Source organism: Bacillus rossius, chromosome 10 (genome assembly GCF_032445375.1).
Source record: "Bacillus rossius redtenbacheri isolate Brsri chromosome 10, Brsri_v3, whole genome shotgun sequence".
Classification (NCBI taxonomy): domain Eukaryota; kingdom Metazoa; phylum Arthropoda; class Insecta; order Phasmatodea; family Bacillidae; genus Bacillus; species Bacillus rossius.
The window spans coordinates 53368658-53386497 of record NC_086337.1 but is presented as its reverse complement, the minus strand read 5'-3'; the positions used below and the strand labels follow the sequence as shown (position 1 = coordinate 53386497).

Below are 17840 nucleotides of genomic sequence, written 5' to 3'. Positions count from 1 at the left end.
CAAAATAAAATTAAAAAAACCATTTATTTATTGTGAACATTAGTGATATAAATGGTATTTATGTAAGTGAAGTTATGTTCCCATATGTAACTACTTTATTTGCATTCTAAATTATAAATTCTTACATTATTATTTGATAAATAATTAAAATTAATAAATTATAATAAAAATTCAGCAATTTATTGACTTTCTTTATTAATTTAAATTTACGTAAATTTTTTTCTCACTAAATTAAATACCTAATTTATTTTATACATGTCTTTATATTAATATTGAATACTGAGTTTTTAATCAAATTTTTTTTTAATTTGATTGAATTTATACTTTACAACCATATTTATAATATCACTGAAGTCCTTTTATTTTATTTCTGTTAATTATTTGCATGCAAAATTAAAGGTACTTTTTTTTTACTCTGCCAAGTAAGTACATGTAACTTCTAGAGCACATACTTAAGTACGCACACACCCATTTTTTTTTTCTTTTCAGGGAAATTATTTCATCTCTGGAAGTCACCCTTCCGCCTCGGGCATCGGTGGTGCTGAGACTGTCGCAGACTCCGCCCGGCGGCACGGAGACCTCTACCGAGGACCCGGATATGCAGTCCGAGCTGTTTCTACGAGACCGTGACAACAGCACACTGCAGCCACAGATATTCGAGAATGGCACTGAAGCATCAACTGCAGACGTGACAAACTTCACAGAAGCAGATGGTTACGAGACGACACAAACTTCTACAGACACAACAGACATCGGCGCCGAAGTATTCGCTCAGACGCTAAGCAGCACTGAAACAGCTTCCGTCGTGCGAGGTAACAGTACCGAGACGGGCGAGGTGGAAAATGGAAGCGCAGAAACGTACGCCGACACTGCAGGGGTTGAAAACAGCACGGAAATATCTACAGTGGCAATGGAACCATACCCTTCAAAACCTTTGAGAAACCCGTTTATGCCCGAGGCACCGTGCTTCTTGTGCGAGGACGCACAGAAGCAAACAGAACCCACCACCATACCGACCACCACCACCAACGGAGCGGGAGAAAGCTGGACGTCACACTTCTCACTAATTCCAGCGCTGATTTTGATATCGGCCGCCGTTCTCTAACCAGAGGACACGTACCAGTAACCTTCAAATTACCTCGGGCAGAGAAAGCAGAAGAAGAAGAAGAAGAAGAAGACTTGCATAAATGCCCCACTTTTGCTGTTCTTCTTATTCCAAGTTTTGTAAGAACTTGCTCAAATGTCAGGTGCTGTTTTTCCATGGTTGTGACCAGCTAATCAGCTGTTATACCACAAAAAAAAAATTCAGTTAGATAATTTCATAAGTACGTGTTTCTCCAAAAAAAAAAAACAGACTTCTCAGTTACAACGAACCAATAGTTTTATTGTGCCAAATGCCTGTAGAGTTTACCATTGTGGTGTGAAATCACACCGTAACTTACTGTATATTCTGCTATTCAATGTACACACGTACTTTAAAAGTACTACCTACTAATGTTCATACATATTTGTGTATTTTAATGCTTGTATTGCAGTATGTTAGGATCAGAGTTAAAAGATAAATGATTTAAATTTTATAACATTTTGGCAATAATCATTTTCAACTACACATTGAAATGAAGTGTCAAGCGAAAATGTATATCAAGCTGAAGTAACAATATAAAGGTTTTAAGTTCCCAGTCATGGGGCGTATATCCGGAGGAGGAAGAGGGGACGGCCCTTTCACTGGATTTAAGAAGGCCCTCATTGAGGGTGTTCTGCTTGCAAAATATCGTGAGACGGCTTAAATAAACAAAAAAATCAAAACTATATTTTATCTTTAAAAAACCTTTCTGAATATTTTGAATATTTCTGCTTATTGTATGCATATAGGCCAAAATATGGACAGTGTGCAACATACAAGCATCCTATCCAGAGATGACTTATGTCGGTTAAACCCGCGTGCAAAACTCTCGCCCCCCCCCCCCCCCCCCCCCCCTCTTTCCCTACGAATCATTACATATTTGCGTCCCTACCCACACGTGAAAAGGCAGTACTGATATACCTTTCTTAATGTATCGGTAAAGACTAAAGTAAAGTAAATAAATGCACTTTACAGCATTTCTTTCAAACTATAGCAACCTTTAAAATTTGTACAATATTAATTTGCTATACAAAAAAAAAGAAATAATGTTAGTCATTAAGACTAACACTATAAGGGCTCAAACTCATTGTTAAATACTAAAATTCATGAAACATACATCATTCAAAAAGAGACTGTAAATTTTTTTTTTATTTCAGATACTACAATATTTGTTGGGTACAAAATTTAAACAATTTATGCATAGTTACTACATATACAGAGAAAAACAAATTTCAGTTATGGCGAATAGCGATAAAACCAAAACAACACCACACAGCGTGTCAGTACACCATATACACAGAAATACCATTTAAAACAAAATTTAGGAACAAAATGTAACTAAAAGAAAGAAAATAATCAGCAATCTGACAAAACTCAACTAAAATACAAAAATTGTTTTAACAAATGTTTTAAATAAAAAATTATGCCATTTACAAATAATTTGAACGGATTCAATGATGTGCCAACTAAGGGAGTTATAATTTTTTTGTCCTCCAACCCTTGTTCTTTTCACCCGTTGCAGTTATGGTTGGTCGTATCAAAAATAAATGTATTTAGTCAAAAGTTTTTGGTATTACCCTGACGAGTTATAATACGTTCAAATGGATGTGATATCAATCAAATTATTGGAGTTAAAACTGATTTTTCTGTTTTTCAAAAAAACCTTCCCCATTTCTACCCCTTTGGTCGGATATTGCCAATTAACAAACTTGACAAGAGATTTTCCATGGTTATATTTTATTTATTAGTTTGGAAGTGTTTTGTAAGTAAATCATAATCTTCACAATATCCCATTTTAAAAAAAATGAAATCGTCTTGAAAATAAAACACACTCTTGTACCTACCCGTTACATACGTACATTTTCCACGGGAGATGGGGAACATAAAAAAAATGTTTAGAAAACGGAGTATTAGCCTGCATCAGCACAATGTAGGCAGTGAAACGGGTTAAGCGAAATTAAAGATCATAGGAGGTAGGTCATAGACACACGAACAGTGAGTTTGTGTCATTTCTCTATGTCCGCCTCACGGTCGTAAATTAAGGTGTAGCAACTTCCTATCCTTCTCCTCGGTGAAACCCATCGGCTTAGTGAAGCTCGCGCCTGCTAGCGAACTAACGGCACTAATAACAGTTTGGTTTAGGACTTTGTCAATAGATGACGTCGCGTCGCCTTGAACTTGTAACGCTCTATATCGTTTGGTGCGTCCCTCACGTCTTGCCTATAGATGATATTTTCTAGCCCTTGTACCATTTATTGAAAAGCTTTATTTTAATGAAACAGATATATTTTCATAGGTAAATTAAAATCATATTTTCATAGGTAAATTAAAAATCCTTAAATAATATTTTCTAGCCCTTGTACCATTTATTGAAAAGCTTTATTTTAATGAAACAGATATCATATTTTCATAGGTAAATTGAACTATATCCATATATATATATATATATTAAAGATCAGAGAGACCGTGCATGAACAGTTCAGCTGAGCTCCGTGTCAGTCCGCCTCGCGTGTTCCCTGCGCTGCCTCGACAAGCCGGTCGCCGTGACGGCCAGCGGGACCAGCTCCAGGTCGGGCCCCGAGACGCCGTGCTCTCGCAGCTTGCTCCGGCAGGCGCGCACCAGGTCGTCGCGGGCACGCCGGGCTCGGGACAGCTCCTTCTGCAAGTCCTGCGCGTGAGTACACGGGGGATGCAGTCTCCGAAACTTCTAGGAGGCAGGGCCACGTTAAACCATTCACTACTCGCCACACAAAAATTAATTCGTGACGATTTCACCAGATTTTGGGACAGCTCCTTCTGCAAGTCCTGCGCGTGAGTAGAAACTTTACGTTAGCATGGGGATGCAGTCCGAAACTTCTAGAAGAGGCAGGGCCACGTTAAGGGGGTTCCTCCCATTTCAGGTCAAGATTTTATATTTACAGCAATTACAGATAAACTTGTACACTTTTCTAATTGTTTAACTTTCACGAGATGAAAAAAAAATATATACAGTGCATACTTTGTGCATAATTTAGCTGCCAAAGTTACATTTTTTAACGTTTTTTTTTTTTTTTTTGGTTGTACAAATAAGGAGAATTTAATTTAATGCTGAACTGAAACTTTTTTAGGTTTAACTGCAATGTCACTGGCTACTTCAAGAAATGGTTTGAATTTCTTTCAGATTATATTAATTGATTTTACCTGGCATTTCAAAATTCTCAAATTTGTTACGATTTTGACAGCCGAGAAACATGAAATGAGTTTTTGTGATAGAAATTCAAACCATATCATCAAGTAGCCAGTGGCATTGCAGTTAAAACTAAAAAGTTTCAGTTCTGCAATAAAATTAATTATCCTTATTTGTATAACCCAAAAACGTTAAAAATGTAACTTTGACAGATAATTATGCAAAAAGTATGCGCTGTATATATTTTTCATTTCGTGAAAGTTAAACGATTGAAAAAGTCTAAAAGTTGATCAGTAATTAATATAAATATAAAATCATGACCTGAAATGGGAGCCACCCCCTTAACAATTTACTACTCGCCACATAAAATTAATTTGAGACAATTTCACCAAATTTTGTCCCTAGTTAGTATTTGTTTTTGAGAAATATGTGTACCCAATAACTATATATTAATCATGGGTGTGCCAAACAAATCCTCAAATACCATCAAATCCTCAGTATTAAAAGAATTTGATATTAGAGGAAAAAGATACAAAGAAAAATGTTAGAGGAAATAAAGTAAATTAAAAAAATTAAGCACTCATACCCTCTTAAGTTTACTAGGTCAATTTTTTTCTTCATACATGTCATGTTACCATTCTCCAAGATAGTGTATTTTTAATATGTAATTACATGAATAAAATTACAATATTTTGGAAACTTATTTTGGGAAACAAACATTAAAAGGGGTAAATGTTCCAATGCCATAGCTATTATTTTTCATTATTTGTATTTTATTTTATTTTTGGTGTATCTACTTGTGTCCTTTCCCCACATGCCTGTAGGTATGTGGCAAACTGTTACATTTTTTGGAAATATAAAATTGTGGTTATCATGCTAAATAATATTTTTCTAATTTATAATGTGCAAAACCAGGGAGTCCACATTCCTGAAAGTCAAGGAAAAAGGAACTAGCCAGGTAAAGTATGGGAATTTACTTGATATCCTGGAAAAGTTACGGAAATGCCACAGTGGTACTGCCATCTTCCAATCCGTGAAATATATATATTTTTTTCAGATGGTGTTTATATGCGTAGTCATAACACACTATAAAATGGCATACGCAAGATTCTGTTTGAATTTAAATTTTTTGTTGCATGTGAAACGGTGGAGGCTGTATTTTTGTTATTCCTTTCAAAATGTTTAAATATATAAATTATCGAAGAGAAAAAATCTATTAGAAATTGGAAATTTTTGCCGTGGAAAGGGAAAAATCAGGGATATTTGTGTTGCAGAGACTTTGCGTGGACACACCCGAAAATAAAAATGAAATGATTTTCCCCTTGCATGTGGCCAGCCCGAGTGGCCGTGAGCGTTGTGAACTAGCACCAGGGGCGTAGCCGGGGAGGGGGGGGGGGAAACCCCCGGAACCCCCTGCTTTAATAAGGGGGGGGGGAGTGAAGGGGGATGCTACTTAACCCCCCCCCCCCCCCCCATATGCAAATCCTGGCCACGCCACTGAACCAGCGAGACCCACGCCCGCACCTGGATGGCGGAGTCCTTGGCCATGAGCAGCTCCCTGGCCTCGCCGGCTGCCCCCCCTCCTCCCCGCCGGGACGCCGCCAGCGCCCGCCCCGCCCGGGAGTCCCCCTGCCGCAGCAGGTCGGCGAGCGCGGCCATCTTGCAGCGCAGCAGCGTGGCCCCGAGGCCCGAGCGCTGCCCCGCCTCCAGGGTCGCCAGAAGCAGCCCCTGGCGCAGCCCGTCGCGCTGATCCTGCAACTTCAGTATTCCACGCAAATAACCAACAATACAAATAAAACAATATGGTGTGTCCTTCGTCTGTGCCGATGTTCTAATTATTATTCTTTTTGTTTTGTATTCGTTAATTGTCATTTTTTTTTTTGCGTTTTGTTTTTATGTTTGGTGGCTACCAACCCCGGCTCATCGCTGTTGGTAGTCATCTCACAACTTTAATAAATAAATAAATAATAATAAATAAAAGGACTGCAGTGATATTATGAATACGGTTGTTAAGTATAAATTCAATCAAACCAAAAAAAAATTACATTAATACTCAGTACATTGAGGGCATACGGTGTTATGGAGAAATTATCGGTACTAAATAGTGGGCGCCACCACGTGAGTGGGCACGTGGACCCGGCGAGAGACTCTAACCCAGGGCGTTACGTGGTCCGTGTGCGGCGAGATATTTGGCCCTCTAGATATTAAATGCGCCGCTCTCGACCCTACCTAAGCCCGCTCTCAGCGTCGGGCACGCTTCTACCACGCAGTGGGCTCTCAGGGCGTCCCACACGCCGCCGACCAGGTTGGGGTCCCACGTGGTCCCCCGAACACAAAGACACGTAACACAGTTAAATGATTTATTGTACTCACGATTTATTTCCGTACACGTTCCTTCACTGGTATAACTGAGAAAACGCCCGAGGCACGAATCGGCTTAGGTGAAGAGGCGAACCACGCACGTGGCCGCCCCAAGTTGCTACGTATTACGATGGTGATACTAAAAACTCCGAGGAGTTAATATTAATTATTTAAACAGTCTCTCCGACCGAGAGAGGCCCCGAGGATGAAAGAAAAAGATTCGAATAAATTAAACTATGGAATTATTACTCAGTGACTCAACGGTGATGTCCTCGGGGTGTCGACAGAGACGTCCGCTCTCGGCCGGCTGTAGAAGGAGACTGGGCTGAGATCATGGTTTGCAGGTGGCAACATGGCGCCCTTCGCGCCGAACACAATTACCGTTACAACATTCTGCGATTCCGTGCCCCGGCGAAAGTTAAGTAAATAATGGATTACATTAATAATTATATAAAAATTACTGGCGATTTAAAATACATTAATATTTACGTAGTTATTAAGAATTATTCTAAAACATTTCTACCCTCGTCCAAGTCCGTGCCTATTGGGGTCCGCCCGGGCAACGTCTATAGTTTTATAATTAATTGTAATATTTAAACTGGAGAAACACATGATTACACTGCAACAAGACACTGGGGCAAAAGAATAAAAGAAAAAGGGTTACAATGTTAATTAGCATACTTAGGGGTGCGGCGCACTGCGTCTAAGCGCCCTCTTGCTGTAGTTCGTGGCGCGCAGTTTGAATCGCACACGCTACGTACGTTACGACACAAATGCCGGGTAGGGAAGGTGTTGGGAAAGGGAACGGAGGATGATCAGGCTCGTGGGGCGAAGCCCCGGCTGACGTCAACATATTTAATATTAATATAAACACGTGTATAAAATAAATTAGGTAATTTATTTTGTGATTTAATTAATATTTCTTTATTAATTATATTATACTATAAATATTATTATATTATATTATAAATATGTTGAATGTTTATTCTAATTTATTAATTTTAATATATTTTTTTAAATAATGTAATAATTTATAATTTAGAAAATCAATAAAGTTAGGATGACAACATAACCTCACTTATATAAATAAACTTGAAAAAGATTATTAACACAATTTTAAATCATTAATATTCACAATAAATAAATTTTGTTTTTTTTTAGAGGACCGTCCCTGCGTTCTCCGAGAGGCATTTCGGGAGACCACGGGTTTAGTACGCAATCATGGTGGGTGCCCTCTTGTGAAATCTAAAATTAAGGCATTTTAAGGACCCCCCTTTTTACCACTATCAAGCGATACTAAACCACTTTTAATATCACAAAATACCTCAAGAAAATAATGTTAAATACATAGTTAATGAAAAAAAAATAATTTTGTTGATTACTTCAATTCTTACAGATAAGCCCATTTTGTCCTGTTTTATTTCTTTATTATTCACTATTGCTTACAAGATATAACAACACGTTCCAGTTATGATCTATCAAAGGTCCGCCATTACCAATACTGCTGGCCTTCATGTCTGCCAACTTCCAATCACAACAGTCCAGAATCATCTCTGGAACACATATCTAACCCAAGCATAGTGTCCATCTGAAATTTGAAGCTCTAACATTTAATTTTATCACTAATTATGTTTACTTTATAAGTTTGAAGTTAGACAGCAAAACACACCGCTTTAGTTTAAATGTGAGATGCTAATTTCGAAAAACCAAATAAAACTTTTTTACATATAAATTCTAATCTCCTGGGCCAAAATTCTCAAATTGTACTGCGTGTACCTATAATGTCGTTTGTTGCCAAGTAGGAAACAAAATAACATTAAGATACTTATGTTTATCCATTACTTGCACACTATCAGTCTTTATTAGGGAGTTGTTAAGGATTAGTGGAGAAATTTAAGAACTTTTAAGAGCCCTTATTCAATTAAAGACAAATTGAGGTCTTTTTAAGGATATTAAGGAGGCAGTGTTTTCGTGTATAAAGGACACATGGAAAAATGGCAGCTGTGTGCATTAATACGCAGTTGGGCAACAATTAGTTCTTACTCTGTGAAGAAATGTACTCAAGATGGAGTCTGGATGAGTTTGTTTTTCAGTGACCTTGAACTGGTCCTTTGGTTTTGTTGATTGAAGATTATTCTCACATTACTAAAAACATTGTACTTACCTCTTCCAGCTGTAGATGGAGAACATCGTTTTCATGTTTGAGATTTTCAATTTCCTTCTCACATTTAACTAGACGAGCAGTACTATCCTGAAAGTACCCAACCATATATCAGTACAGGTTTTGTCAATTTTTTTTATTACAATTTGTAATTTAAATTTTCCTACATATTCAAACAGTAGTTATTTGTTACTGTTTTTTTAATTTTTTTATTAGCTATTTGTAAATGTTATACATATTTTAAGCCAACACAAATATTCCATTTACACTCCTAGACTTATTCTATACTCAACATTCTTTGTAAGGGCGTGGGTTCTATCCTTACACTCCAGAATTACTCAAATTTTCAAAAGAAAAAAAAAAGTACACAGGTAGTTTGGAGTCCCGGCAATCTTGAAAGTTCCATATAGTTTTCATGCCCCCGCCAACTCGGGCACATGGCAGGTGTGCAGAGTTTCAGAAGAACCATGCGATTCAATAACTGCTTAAGGTATCTGTTTACGAAAAGCATCTACGAGTACGCTCAAAATGTATGAGCAGTTTTTTTTTCTTTTAAACTGTATTTTTAAAAGAGTTAAAATGGCTAAAATATGGGTTTTCAGAATAATTTTTAGGCTTGAAACAGCTGGTACAGATTCTTGAAAAAAAATCCAAGGGACTTGTATTACACCTTTAGCTACATTTTCAAGACATATACTGTTATGGTTAACGCTCAAATTTCATAGTTGCCCTATGCACAACAGTCTTGTGCTAAGAAGTGATACTGTGCTAGGAGAAACAGCAGCCATAATCAATTTTATTATCCCACCCCACCAACAAAAAAAATACACCTCTGACTAGGTGGGACCCTTAAGGCCTCCCTCTCTTTCTTGTAAATAACTGTAAACACAAAAAAAAATGTGTGCATGGAATCCACACGCGAGAAAAGTGAAACTTCTTGCTTAGGTATAGGATATATTATTCTCTTAGGCTGAGGTCATAGATAAAAAAAAATTGCAAGTATGCAAGCACTAAATTATGCTGTTGCATAAGTATGCAAGTATGAAAGTGTGCAAGCATACAAGTATGCAAGTATGCGAGTGAGCAAGTGTGCTACATCATTTCTACCTCTCCCCTGCCATCTCCTCCTCTATCTGTTTCCCTACCACGTACCACGTGGGGCGCAACAACTAAATTTCCAAAAACGAGGGGGGGGGGGGACACATTATACCCTATTGAAGCGGGGGGTCCGGGGGTCCTCCCCCGAGAAAATTTGTATTTCAAGGTGGAAAATGGTGCTATTTAAGCAGTTTTATTATCTAAAAATTGATTACACAACACTTTCTTTGCCCCCGTTTGCCCCCACTTCATGGTTTCAGAGGGGGGGGGGAAATACCCTTGCCCCCCCTGTTGTGTTGCACCCCTGCATGTACCTAACTATTCGTCTCATGCGATTCATGCGATCAGAATTTTCGTAACGCTCGTAAATCGTAGCCCCCCCCCCCCCCCAGCAAAGAAATTTCACTTCAAAATTCTTGGCTCACAGACGCACGTAACTCACCAGAAGCGACGCCCTCTCCTCTTCGCGACACGCCAGTTCCTTCTTGGTCGCCTCAGCCTCGGCCCTGAGCCTCTCCAAAGGCTCGGCCAGTTCTCGGTGCTGAGCCGTCGCGCTTCTCAGCTGCTTCCTCGTCAGCTTCTCGTGTCTCCGCGCAACGGCCAGTTCCTCCTACGTCAAACGACAATAACAATAAGTAATAATAAATTCAATGACTTTAAATTCATCAGTCTACAATGAAATTAAAAAAAATTATTCCCACTGTATTTGTAAAGTTTTTATGTATAAAAAGGTCTGCGTTCTTTTAAGGTTAGCAACAGACATTTACGAACAAAATGCTACCATTCAAGAAAATATTTCTCCAACATTCTTGGAGCAGGTTTGTGCCTCTTTCCACTTGAGCACGCATCCAAGTTAAAGTATTATTCCTTTATTTTTTTACTTTAGGGTATATTAATGTCTTCTTATATGCATAAATTCTTGTGTTGAACTTTTCTTTAAATAAAGATTGTATGAAAATACTAAAGTTCAGTATTTGGGACCCAAAATTTGTAAATATTTCAAGGCTAATCATTGATTTATTTAATGTAATTTTTGAAACTGGATTCTTTATCTCCGAAGGCCCCTCCTGAAAATGAAAATTCTTCCTGGCATTGTCCGTGTTCCACTCAGCTTATTAATTTCTCCCATGCCTCTAATTATTGTTACATCATTTTCTCTCTGGCGAATATCTTTCTGCTGAAGTAGTACGTATTTAAAAAAAAAAAACTATAAATAAAAAGAAAGATGATTCAAAATTGTTATACCTCCAACAAATTGTACAAAAAAAAACATTTTCAGGACATAAAAATACTGGTGTGAAACTTGTTTTTTTCAAGGGGTTCCCGTTTTCTTTAAAAACACATTCCACCATTGCTCCATTGTGGTGAAATAGTGCTGATAATATGGAGAAGAAAGAAGCATTTTCATTAAGAAAAAAAATATGGGAATAGCAAGTGATTTAAGGAACAGACGAGAACATTCGTAAAGAGTGAGAACAGAAGAGCGTTACTGCAGTTGATGGTGGTCGCACTGCAGTGAGCTAACTAGTTAGTGGCTGGACGAGTTGAGTACAAAGATGATGGTGATGATGATGATGAATGTAAAAATAACCATGGAGGTAACTTGTGATTTGAGATGACTAGGGGCAGGTATTTTTTGCGAAAAGATCTGAACACTTATTAGACTGCAACAAGGTACACCCGCACCAGCGCATTCTTCCTTGTCCTTGGCGGACTTCTGCGAGAGAAGTCGTTGCCTTGTTTGACCGAGCCACTCAGGCCGCGTTTGCTTCCGCGCTGGATCACTGCGATTGGTTTCGTTACAATCGATATGTACCTGGGAGGAACTCACCCAATCACGAAAAAAACAGACGGTTCTGCAGTGTTTTTTAACTTTCATCTAGTCTCGAAATCTTTTCGCGAAATCTGCGTGGCCCCTAGAGATGACTGTTCACCTTCAGGCAGCTGATGCTGTTCAAGTTGCTGGAGACGATGAGACTGTAGTAGTTCTTCATGTCGGAGAGAGATTTCTCGTGGCCTTTGATCAGTTCTGAAACCTTGCGTTCCTTCTCCCCCTCCAGCCGCGCCAGCTCCCCACCGTGCCGGCGGGCCGCGTCTGCGCGCACGGCTTCGGACTGCTTCTCGAACCGGCCGTGCATCTCCCGTGCTTCCAGCAGGAAGGCCGCGCTCAAGTCGCTCACCTCTCGCCTGTGGTGCTGCGGACGTGACAAGTCTACTCACACGCCCAATATAAATAACTTCAGGCAGGACAAGTTTTCCGGTGCAAGCAAAAATTAACTGAAAAAAAAAAACCTACTGTAACGTGGGGACAATACCCATTGATAAGGTTGTGTGAACAAAAACACAGCGTCAAATCAAGTTTTTGAAGTCATACTTCTTTAGGCGTGTCATGAAAACATGATGGGAGTGAATTTTTTAACAAAGTCGTGCACCGTGCAACAAAATTTTCATAGGATGATAAAAAGGCTACGCACAAATAAAAATTATACATGCATTTTTATATCTTTTACTTTAGTGATTGATATTGACTATTGATCCATATAATTAAAAACAATTTATGTACTGTGAATATTAAAGACAGAATTTGTGTTTATAAACTTTTTCTAGTGTATTTAAGAAAGTGTGCATAAGTACATGCATCCATTTTTTTTACATTGATCACTTGGCTTTGAAATAAAGTATTTTTATTTTTATCTAATGGAGTAAAAGTAACTTCTTTGATGTGTGTAACATGCATGTGCTTAGGGAAAAAAAAGCAAAAATTATACATGTGTTGTATTTAAGATTGATGTTTTTTGAGCAACACTAAACTAAGTATTTTTTATATTTTACTGTAGCCTATATTAATATTTATTTCTTACTCTTATCTGTGTAAAGTAATGATAAAAAAATATTGATTCCAAATTTTATTCAAATTTGAAACTGTTTTAAAATGTTTGCTCTGACTTTTCTTCCGAAAGAAACACCCAGCTATATCCACCCCTATCCACAAGACTGACGTAGCCAGCAATTCGCAGATGTGACATAAAATGTGACCCTAAAGCAAAACAACTGAAGGAAGAAACTAGTATGTACACTGAAACATCTCCCGTGTTAACTTCCCACTTGGGAAAAAAAACAAGAGAAGGAGCTGCCAGTTACCCAAAAGATCACATTAGCGTAGAGAGATCACCGTAGCTCAGGCTCACAGAAATAACACTTCCTGTGTTAAAATAACTTTAGGATGAGTGATTTCCTTTCTTGACACTGCCCATGGGTATGCTTCACAGCAGCGGTACAGATAATGCTGTCCAATCAAAGACATTGATTCCAGAAGGAAAATATTTTTCTCTTCCTTTGATATAGATGACTAAGCTAAACAAACTACAGATCTTGAATCCTTATATTTCTCATACAGATATAAAATTTTCTGAATATTTTTTTTTTTAAATATTAATTTAAAAAAAAAATATTGAGTTTCTGAACATTAAATTTATTACTAATTTAGTGGTTATTACACTATGATTACGAGTACCCACCATCCTCAGGTTCTTAACTTGTGTGTGGAATGTTAGTTCTTGCTCCAGAAGTTGACTCTGAAGATGTTTGTTGTCTGCACTTATGAGATGGTTCACTTGCACATGTCCGTCCTCTGCCAACTTCTCGTGGACCATATCATTAGCCTGAAGAATCACAGTGCATTTGTGAACACAGGTGTGTAGTTGCATTACATAATTACACGGCCAATCCACATGAAATGAGTCGTAAGTTTAGAATATGAAGTTATTATTATGAAGCTAGTGATTATATTTATAATTTTGAAACATGTGAAATGATAATCTAAAGAAATTATTTTTTTTAAATTATTTTTATTCTATTATTATTAAGCTATCAAACATTGTGGTTATTGTTGACTGTCAAGCATCCTATATTGTATGAATTTATTACATCATCAACCACAGTTATTTTTATTTCAATACAGTTATAAGATTGAATATAATTCAACAGAATTGTTTTTTTCTAGTAACAAATTAAAAAATAACTATCATTTTTAAAAGTATAATAATGTCACACCCATAACCGAAATTGCATAAAAGTTAGTTTTTTTTAAATATTTTAGTTTAAAGAGAGTAAGCCTACCTACCTAAGCCTTTGTGATAGTGAGGTCACATATTTACTTTATTGACAAGTTGTTTCGAAATTGTGGATTTGTATTATTATTGTTGGAAAAATTGTGTTTCGGTTATGAAAATAAAAATATTACAGGTGTAACTAATGTAGTTGAGGAACGTAATATTTTATTCATCCCTTAAATTCTCCTGGTAAAACATTTGTGATTTTTGTTTACAAATCACAAGTGACTTATTTTATTTATTAAACTGAGCTATTATTTACATGAAAAATAATAACATTACCTACTTCTTATGCTTTCACTACACCATCCTACAAATGGGATTAAAACAAATTCTGTCATTTAGTATCCAACAAACAATTGAGAATGTATACAGATCTCTGTCAACATTTTTTTTAAATTTATAAATGATGTGAGTATATAAATTTGCCCATATAAATTGCAGGGTCTACATGTCCCAGGAGCCATGTTGCTATCATGACTGACATTTCCTTGCTCACGTCTGACTTCTGACAAGACATAACCTCACAGTGCTACAGATATCAGCCAATTATATTGTTACAAAATCTTGTACAGAAATAACTGGGACAAAGAAACCAGGACAGTATTTAAATTGCCATAAGTTGACTCTAATTACTGATATTGTACCAAGTTGCTATTTAGGTACCATTTAGTGCTTAGTTGTTAAAGTATAATCTAAAATAAATCTGCTCACAAATTTTTTTTTTTTCTATCATTGACTTCAAGATTTTTTCCCCGCACGTAATTTTTCAGGAATTTTGTAGAGGCCTAATATATTATATCGGCTCTAAAAAATACTGAAATGCCACAACTCGCTCTGAAGAAGCAACAACAGCAGACAAAAAAAAAGTATGTATCTAAAGAAAGAAAGGAAAAATTATTAGACAAAATATGCTATAAAACAATATTTAATTACAGACAAAGAGAAGCTTAGTGTATAACAAAGAAGTGATAGAGAATGTCAAAGATTATGTCGAGAAATAAATAAAAAAAAAGTTATTGGCAGGCTGAACAAAGGTACCTTTCACCACACCATATACATAATTCATATAATTGGCTGATGGTTATCAGCACCAATGTTTAGTTATATCTTCGCAGAAGTTAGATACCAGCAAAGTCAGACATAATGGCAACCTGGCATCTGAGACTTGTAGAGGCCTGCTATTTATATTGGCAAATTTGTATATACTGTACTCATAACATTTATAAATAAAAAAAATCATGACAATCTGTGTAGTACATTCTCAATAGTTTGTTAGTTACTAAATACAAGTTGTCCTTTTGGTACATATGTATGTCCTCTGACATTTTTATAAGTGATTATAAGTTATATATATAATTTAAAGTAATAAAAACATTGAGCGAAATACAATTTACTTAAAACATGTGAGTCTCGAAACCTCTGAGATACTTTTGCAAATATTTAAGAAATGCTACAGAAATTTATCTAATGTCCACGAAAATAAAGTTGTTGATTAGTGTCTGGATGATGGCTCCTGGAATAAACAATGTTAAGTCTGCGAAAGATAATCAAACTGATAATAAACAAGTAATTCAAAATTCCCTACGGCAGTGAGTGAAGCCTGCCGTCGTCCGGGGTCTCGGGCTCGAGTCCCGGTGTGGCTCCTAGTGGGAAAAGGCGGTTCTTGATACGTATTGTCCGGGTGGGCGCCAGACTAGCTCGGCTCTAGTCGTGAATTTGGGGGTCGTGGATGTATGTGCCCCTGCGTGGCCCACTAGGGCCGGCGGCGGTGTTGCGTGAGATGATTTTAAATAAGAGGCGTGGAGTTAAGGTGGTGGTGTCGTACCTTTTATTCATAGGAACGAGTCGTACACAATACAACACTCTACAGAGGTCCCCGGGGGGGGGTTTACTCGTTATTCCGTGGCGCCGTATGGTTTGTGTTCCGCGTTACGTGGCCTCGGACGCTGCTACGTCTCATACGTCTCACTGGTTACACGGGTAACGTAATTTCGTAACACAAAGGCGGGACACAAAATACACTGAATTAAGGGGGTGCGCACAAGTTACGTGGCACTCGTTACTCGGGTAACGTAAGTTAGCAATACAAAGTACGGGACACAAAAATACACTGAATTAAGGGGGCGCGCACAAATTACGTGGCACTCGTTACTCGGGTAACGTAAGTTAGCAATACAAAGTACGAGACACAAAAATACACTGAATTAAGGGGGCGCGCACAAGTTACGTGGCACTCGTTACTCGGGTAACGTAAGTTAGCAATACAAAATACGGGATACAAAAATACACTGAATTAAGGGGGCGCGCACAAGTTACGTGGCACTCGTTACTCGGGTAACGTAAGTTAGCAATACAAAATACGGGATACAAAAATACACTGAATTAAGGGGGTGGACGATTGGAGACGGCCAATCCCGTATGCAAATGTCTCGGCGCGGGTGTTGTGCCCACTGTGGTGAAACACGCACCGCAATTAAGTTTGTCCAAGTTCCCTTGCGGGTTTGTGGTCAGCGCCGTGCGCGTGACCTTAAATAAAGTTCTGTAAGTTGCGGGAGGCGGCCCGTGCCGTATACTGAAGAGCAGCCCCGCTGACCAAGTGTGGTGCGGGGTGTCTTTAAATTGATGCGGCCGGATTAGGTCCTGGACCGAAAAAAGGGACCGGGTACTCACGGAGAGGTTAAGTAATAAAAGGGGTTCTGTTAATTAGTGACTATATTTACCGGACGTTACTTTCGATGTAGACAAAGGATGTTGCCTCTCCGTGGGACGTAGGTCCGCCCCGGTCCGTGAGCTGCGCTGAACTGCCGAACTGGCATGGCGTCCGAGGGAGGCTCGGCCTCTCTCGCGCCAGGCGTGACCTCATTACGCTAGACTCCAAACGGGTGTGTCTGGAAGAGATTTTATTGTCGCTAAAATCCTAATTTAATGTTTTAGGAGGAATGGGTACGGTTCTTCTCTTGTCTACTCAGGTTTCCGCGGCTTTGTCTTTGATTGCTGTTCGGGTCGCCTGACTCGGGTGGGCCATGGCCAGGGGTGTGTTCCGTTAGCGGGAGCGTATACTGGCGGGTGCAGGTCGGGCTCTGGGGTGGTCGTCGGCCAGACGACGTCAAACGCCCCCCCCCCTGTGAAGCCCGACCTTGCGCCGCTTATGGTCCCGCTAACATGGGGCCACCCCTAGCTCCGGCCACTCCATCCCGGCGTGGTTCGCGGCTCAGCAGCTGGTTGGCTCCGCGTACTGGACCTGGTGATCAAGGCCGACTGGGCCAGCGTGCGCGCCGCCCCGGTTGCCGTCGTGGCAGGCGTGCCGGGGGCGGCGTCGTGGCGCCTGGGCGGGGTCAGCGGCTGATAGGGTCAGCGCACTGGACCTGGTGATTGTGGCCGACTGGTCAACGTGCGCGCCGCCCCGGTTGCCGTCGTGGCAGGCGTGCCGGGGGCGGCGTCGTGGCGCCTGGGTGGGGTCAGCGGCTGATAGGGTCAGCGCACTGGACCTGGTGAACGTGGCCGACTGGGCCAGCGTGCGCGCCGCCCCGGTTGCCGTCGTGGCAGGCGTGCCGGGGGCGGCGTCGTGGCGCCTGGGCGGGGTCAGCGGCTGATAGGGTCAGCGCACTGGACCTGGTGATTGTGGCCGACTGGGCCAGCGTGCGCGCCGCCCCGGTTGCCGTCGTGGCAGGCGTGCCGGGGGCGGCGTCGTGGCGCCTCCTAGCTCCGGCAACAGCTCCACCCGGGTGGCGCTCTCGGTGGCCGCAGTTGGTAGGGCCCGAGCTCCTGTCCCGGGTCGTCCCACGCCGAACATCCGGGTGCTGGCCTGTTGACGTT

The 17840-nt window shown here is 39.7% G+C and overlaps 1 protein-coding gene and 1 long non-coding RNA gene across 2 annotated transcripts in view; one reads left to right on the top strand and one right to left on the bottom strand.

Annotated features, from left to right (window-relative positions):
- Positions 1 to 1806, top strand: part of LOC134536145 (maltase A3-like) — a 29587-nt gene extending 27781 nt beyond the window's left edge. Inside the window, exon 10 of the mRNA XM_063375752.1 lies at positions 490 to 1806. Coding sequence (XP_063231822.1) covers positions 490 to 1105 — 616 coding nt within the window. The 3' untranslated portion in view covers positions 1106 to 1806. The remainder of the gene's footprint in view (positions 1 to 489) is intronic.
- A 4141-nt stretch (positions 1807 to 5947) lies between these two features.
- Positions 5948 to 11906, bottom strand: LOC134536144 (uncharacterized). The gene is made up of 4 exons (XR_010075767.1): positions 11844 to 11906; positions 10352 to 10519; positions 8815 to 8901; positions 5948 to 6047 (listed from the first exon to the last, which is right to left on the bottom strand). It is a non-coding gene; the product is annotated as an uncharacterized LOC134536144 (long non-coding RNA).
- Positions 11907 to 17840: the final 5934 nt, after the last annotated feature.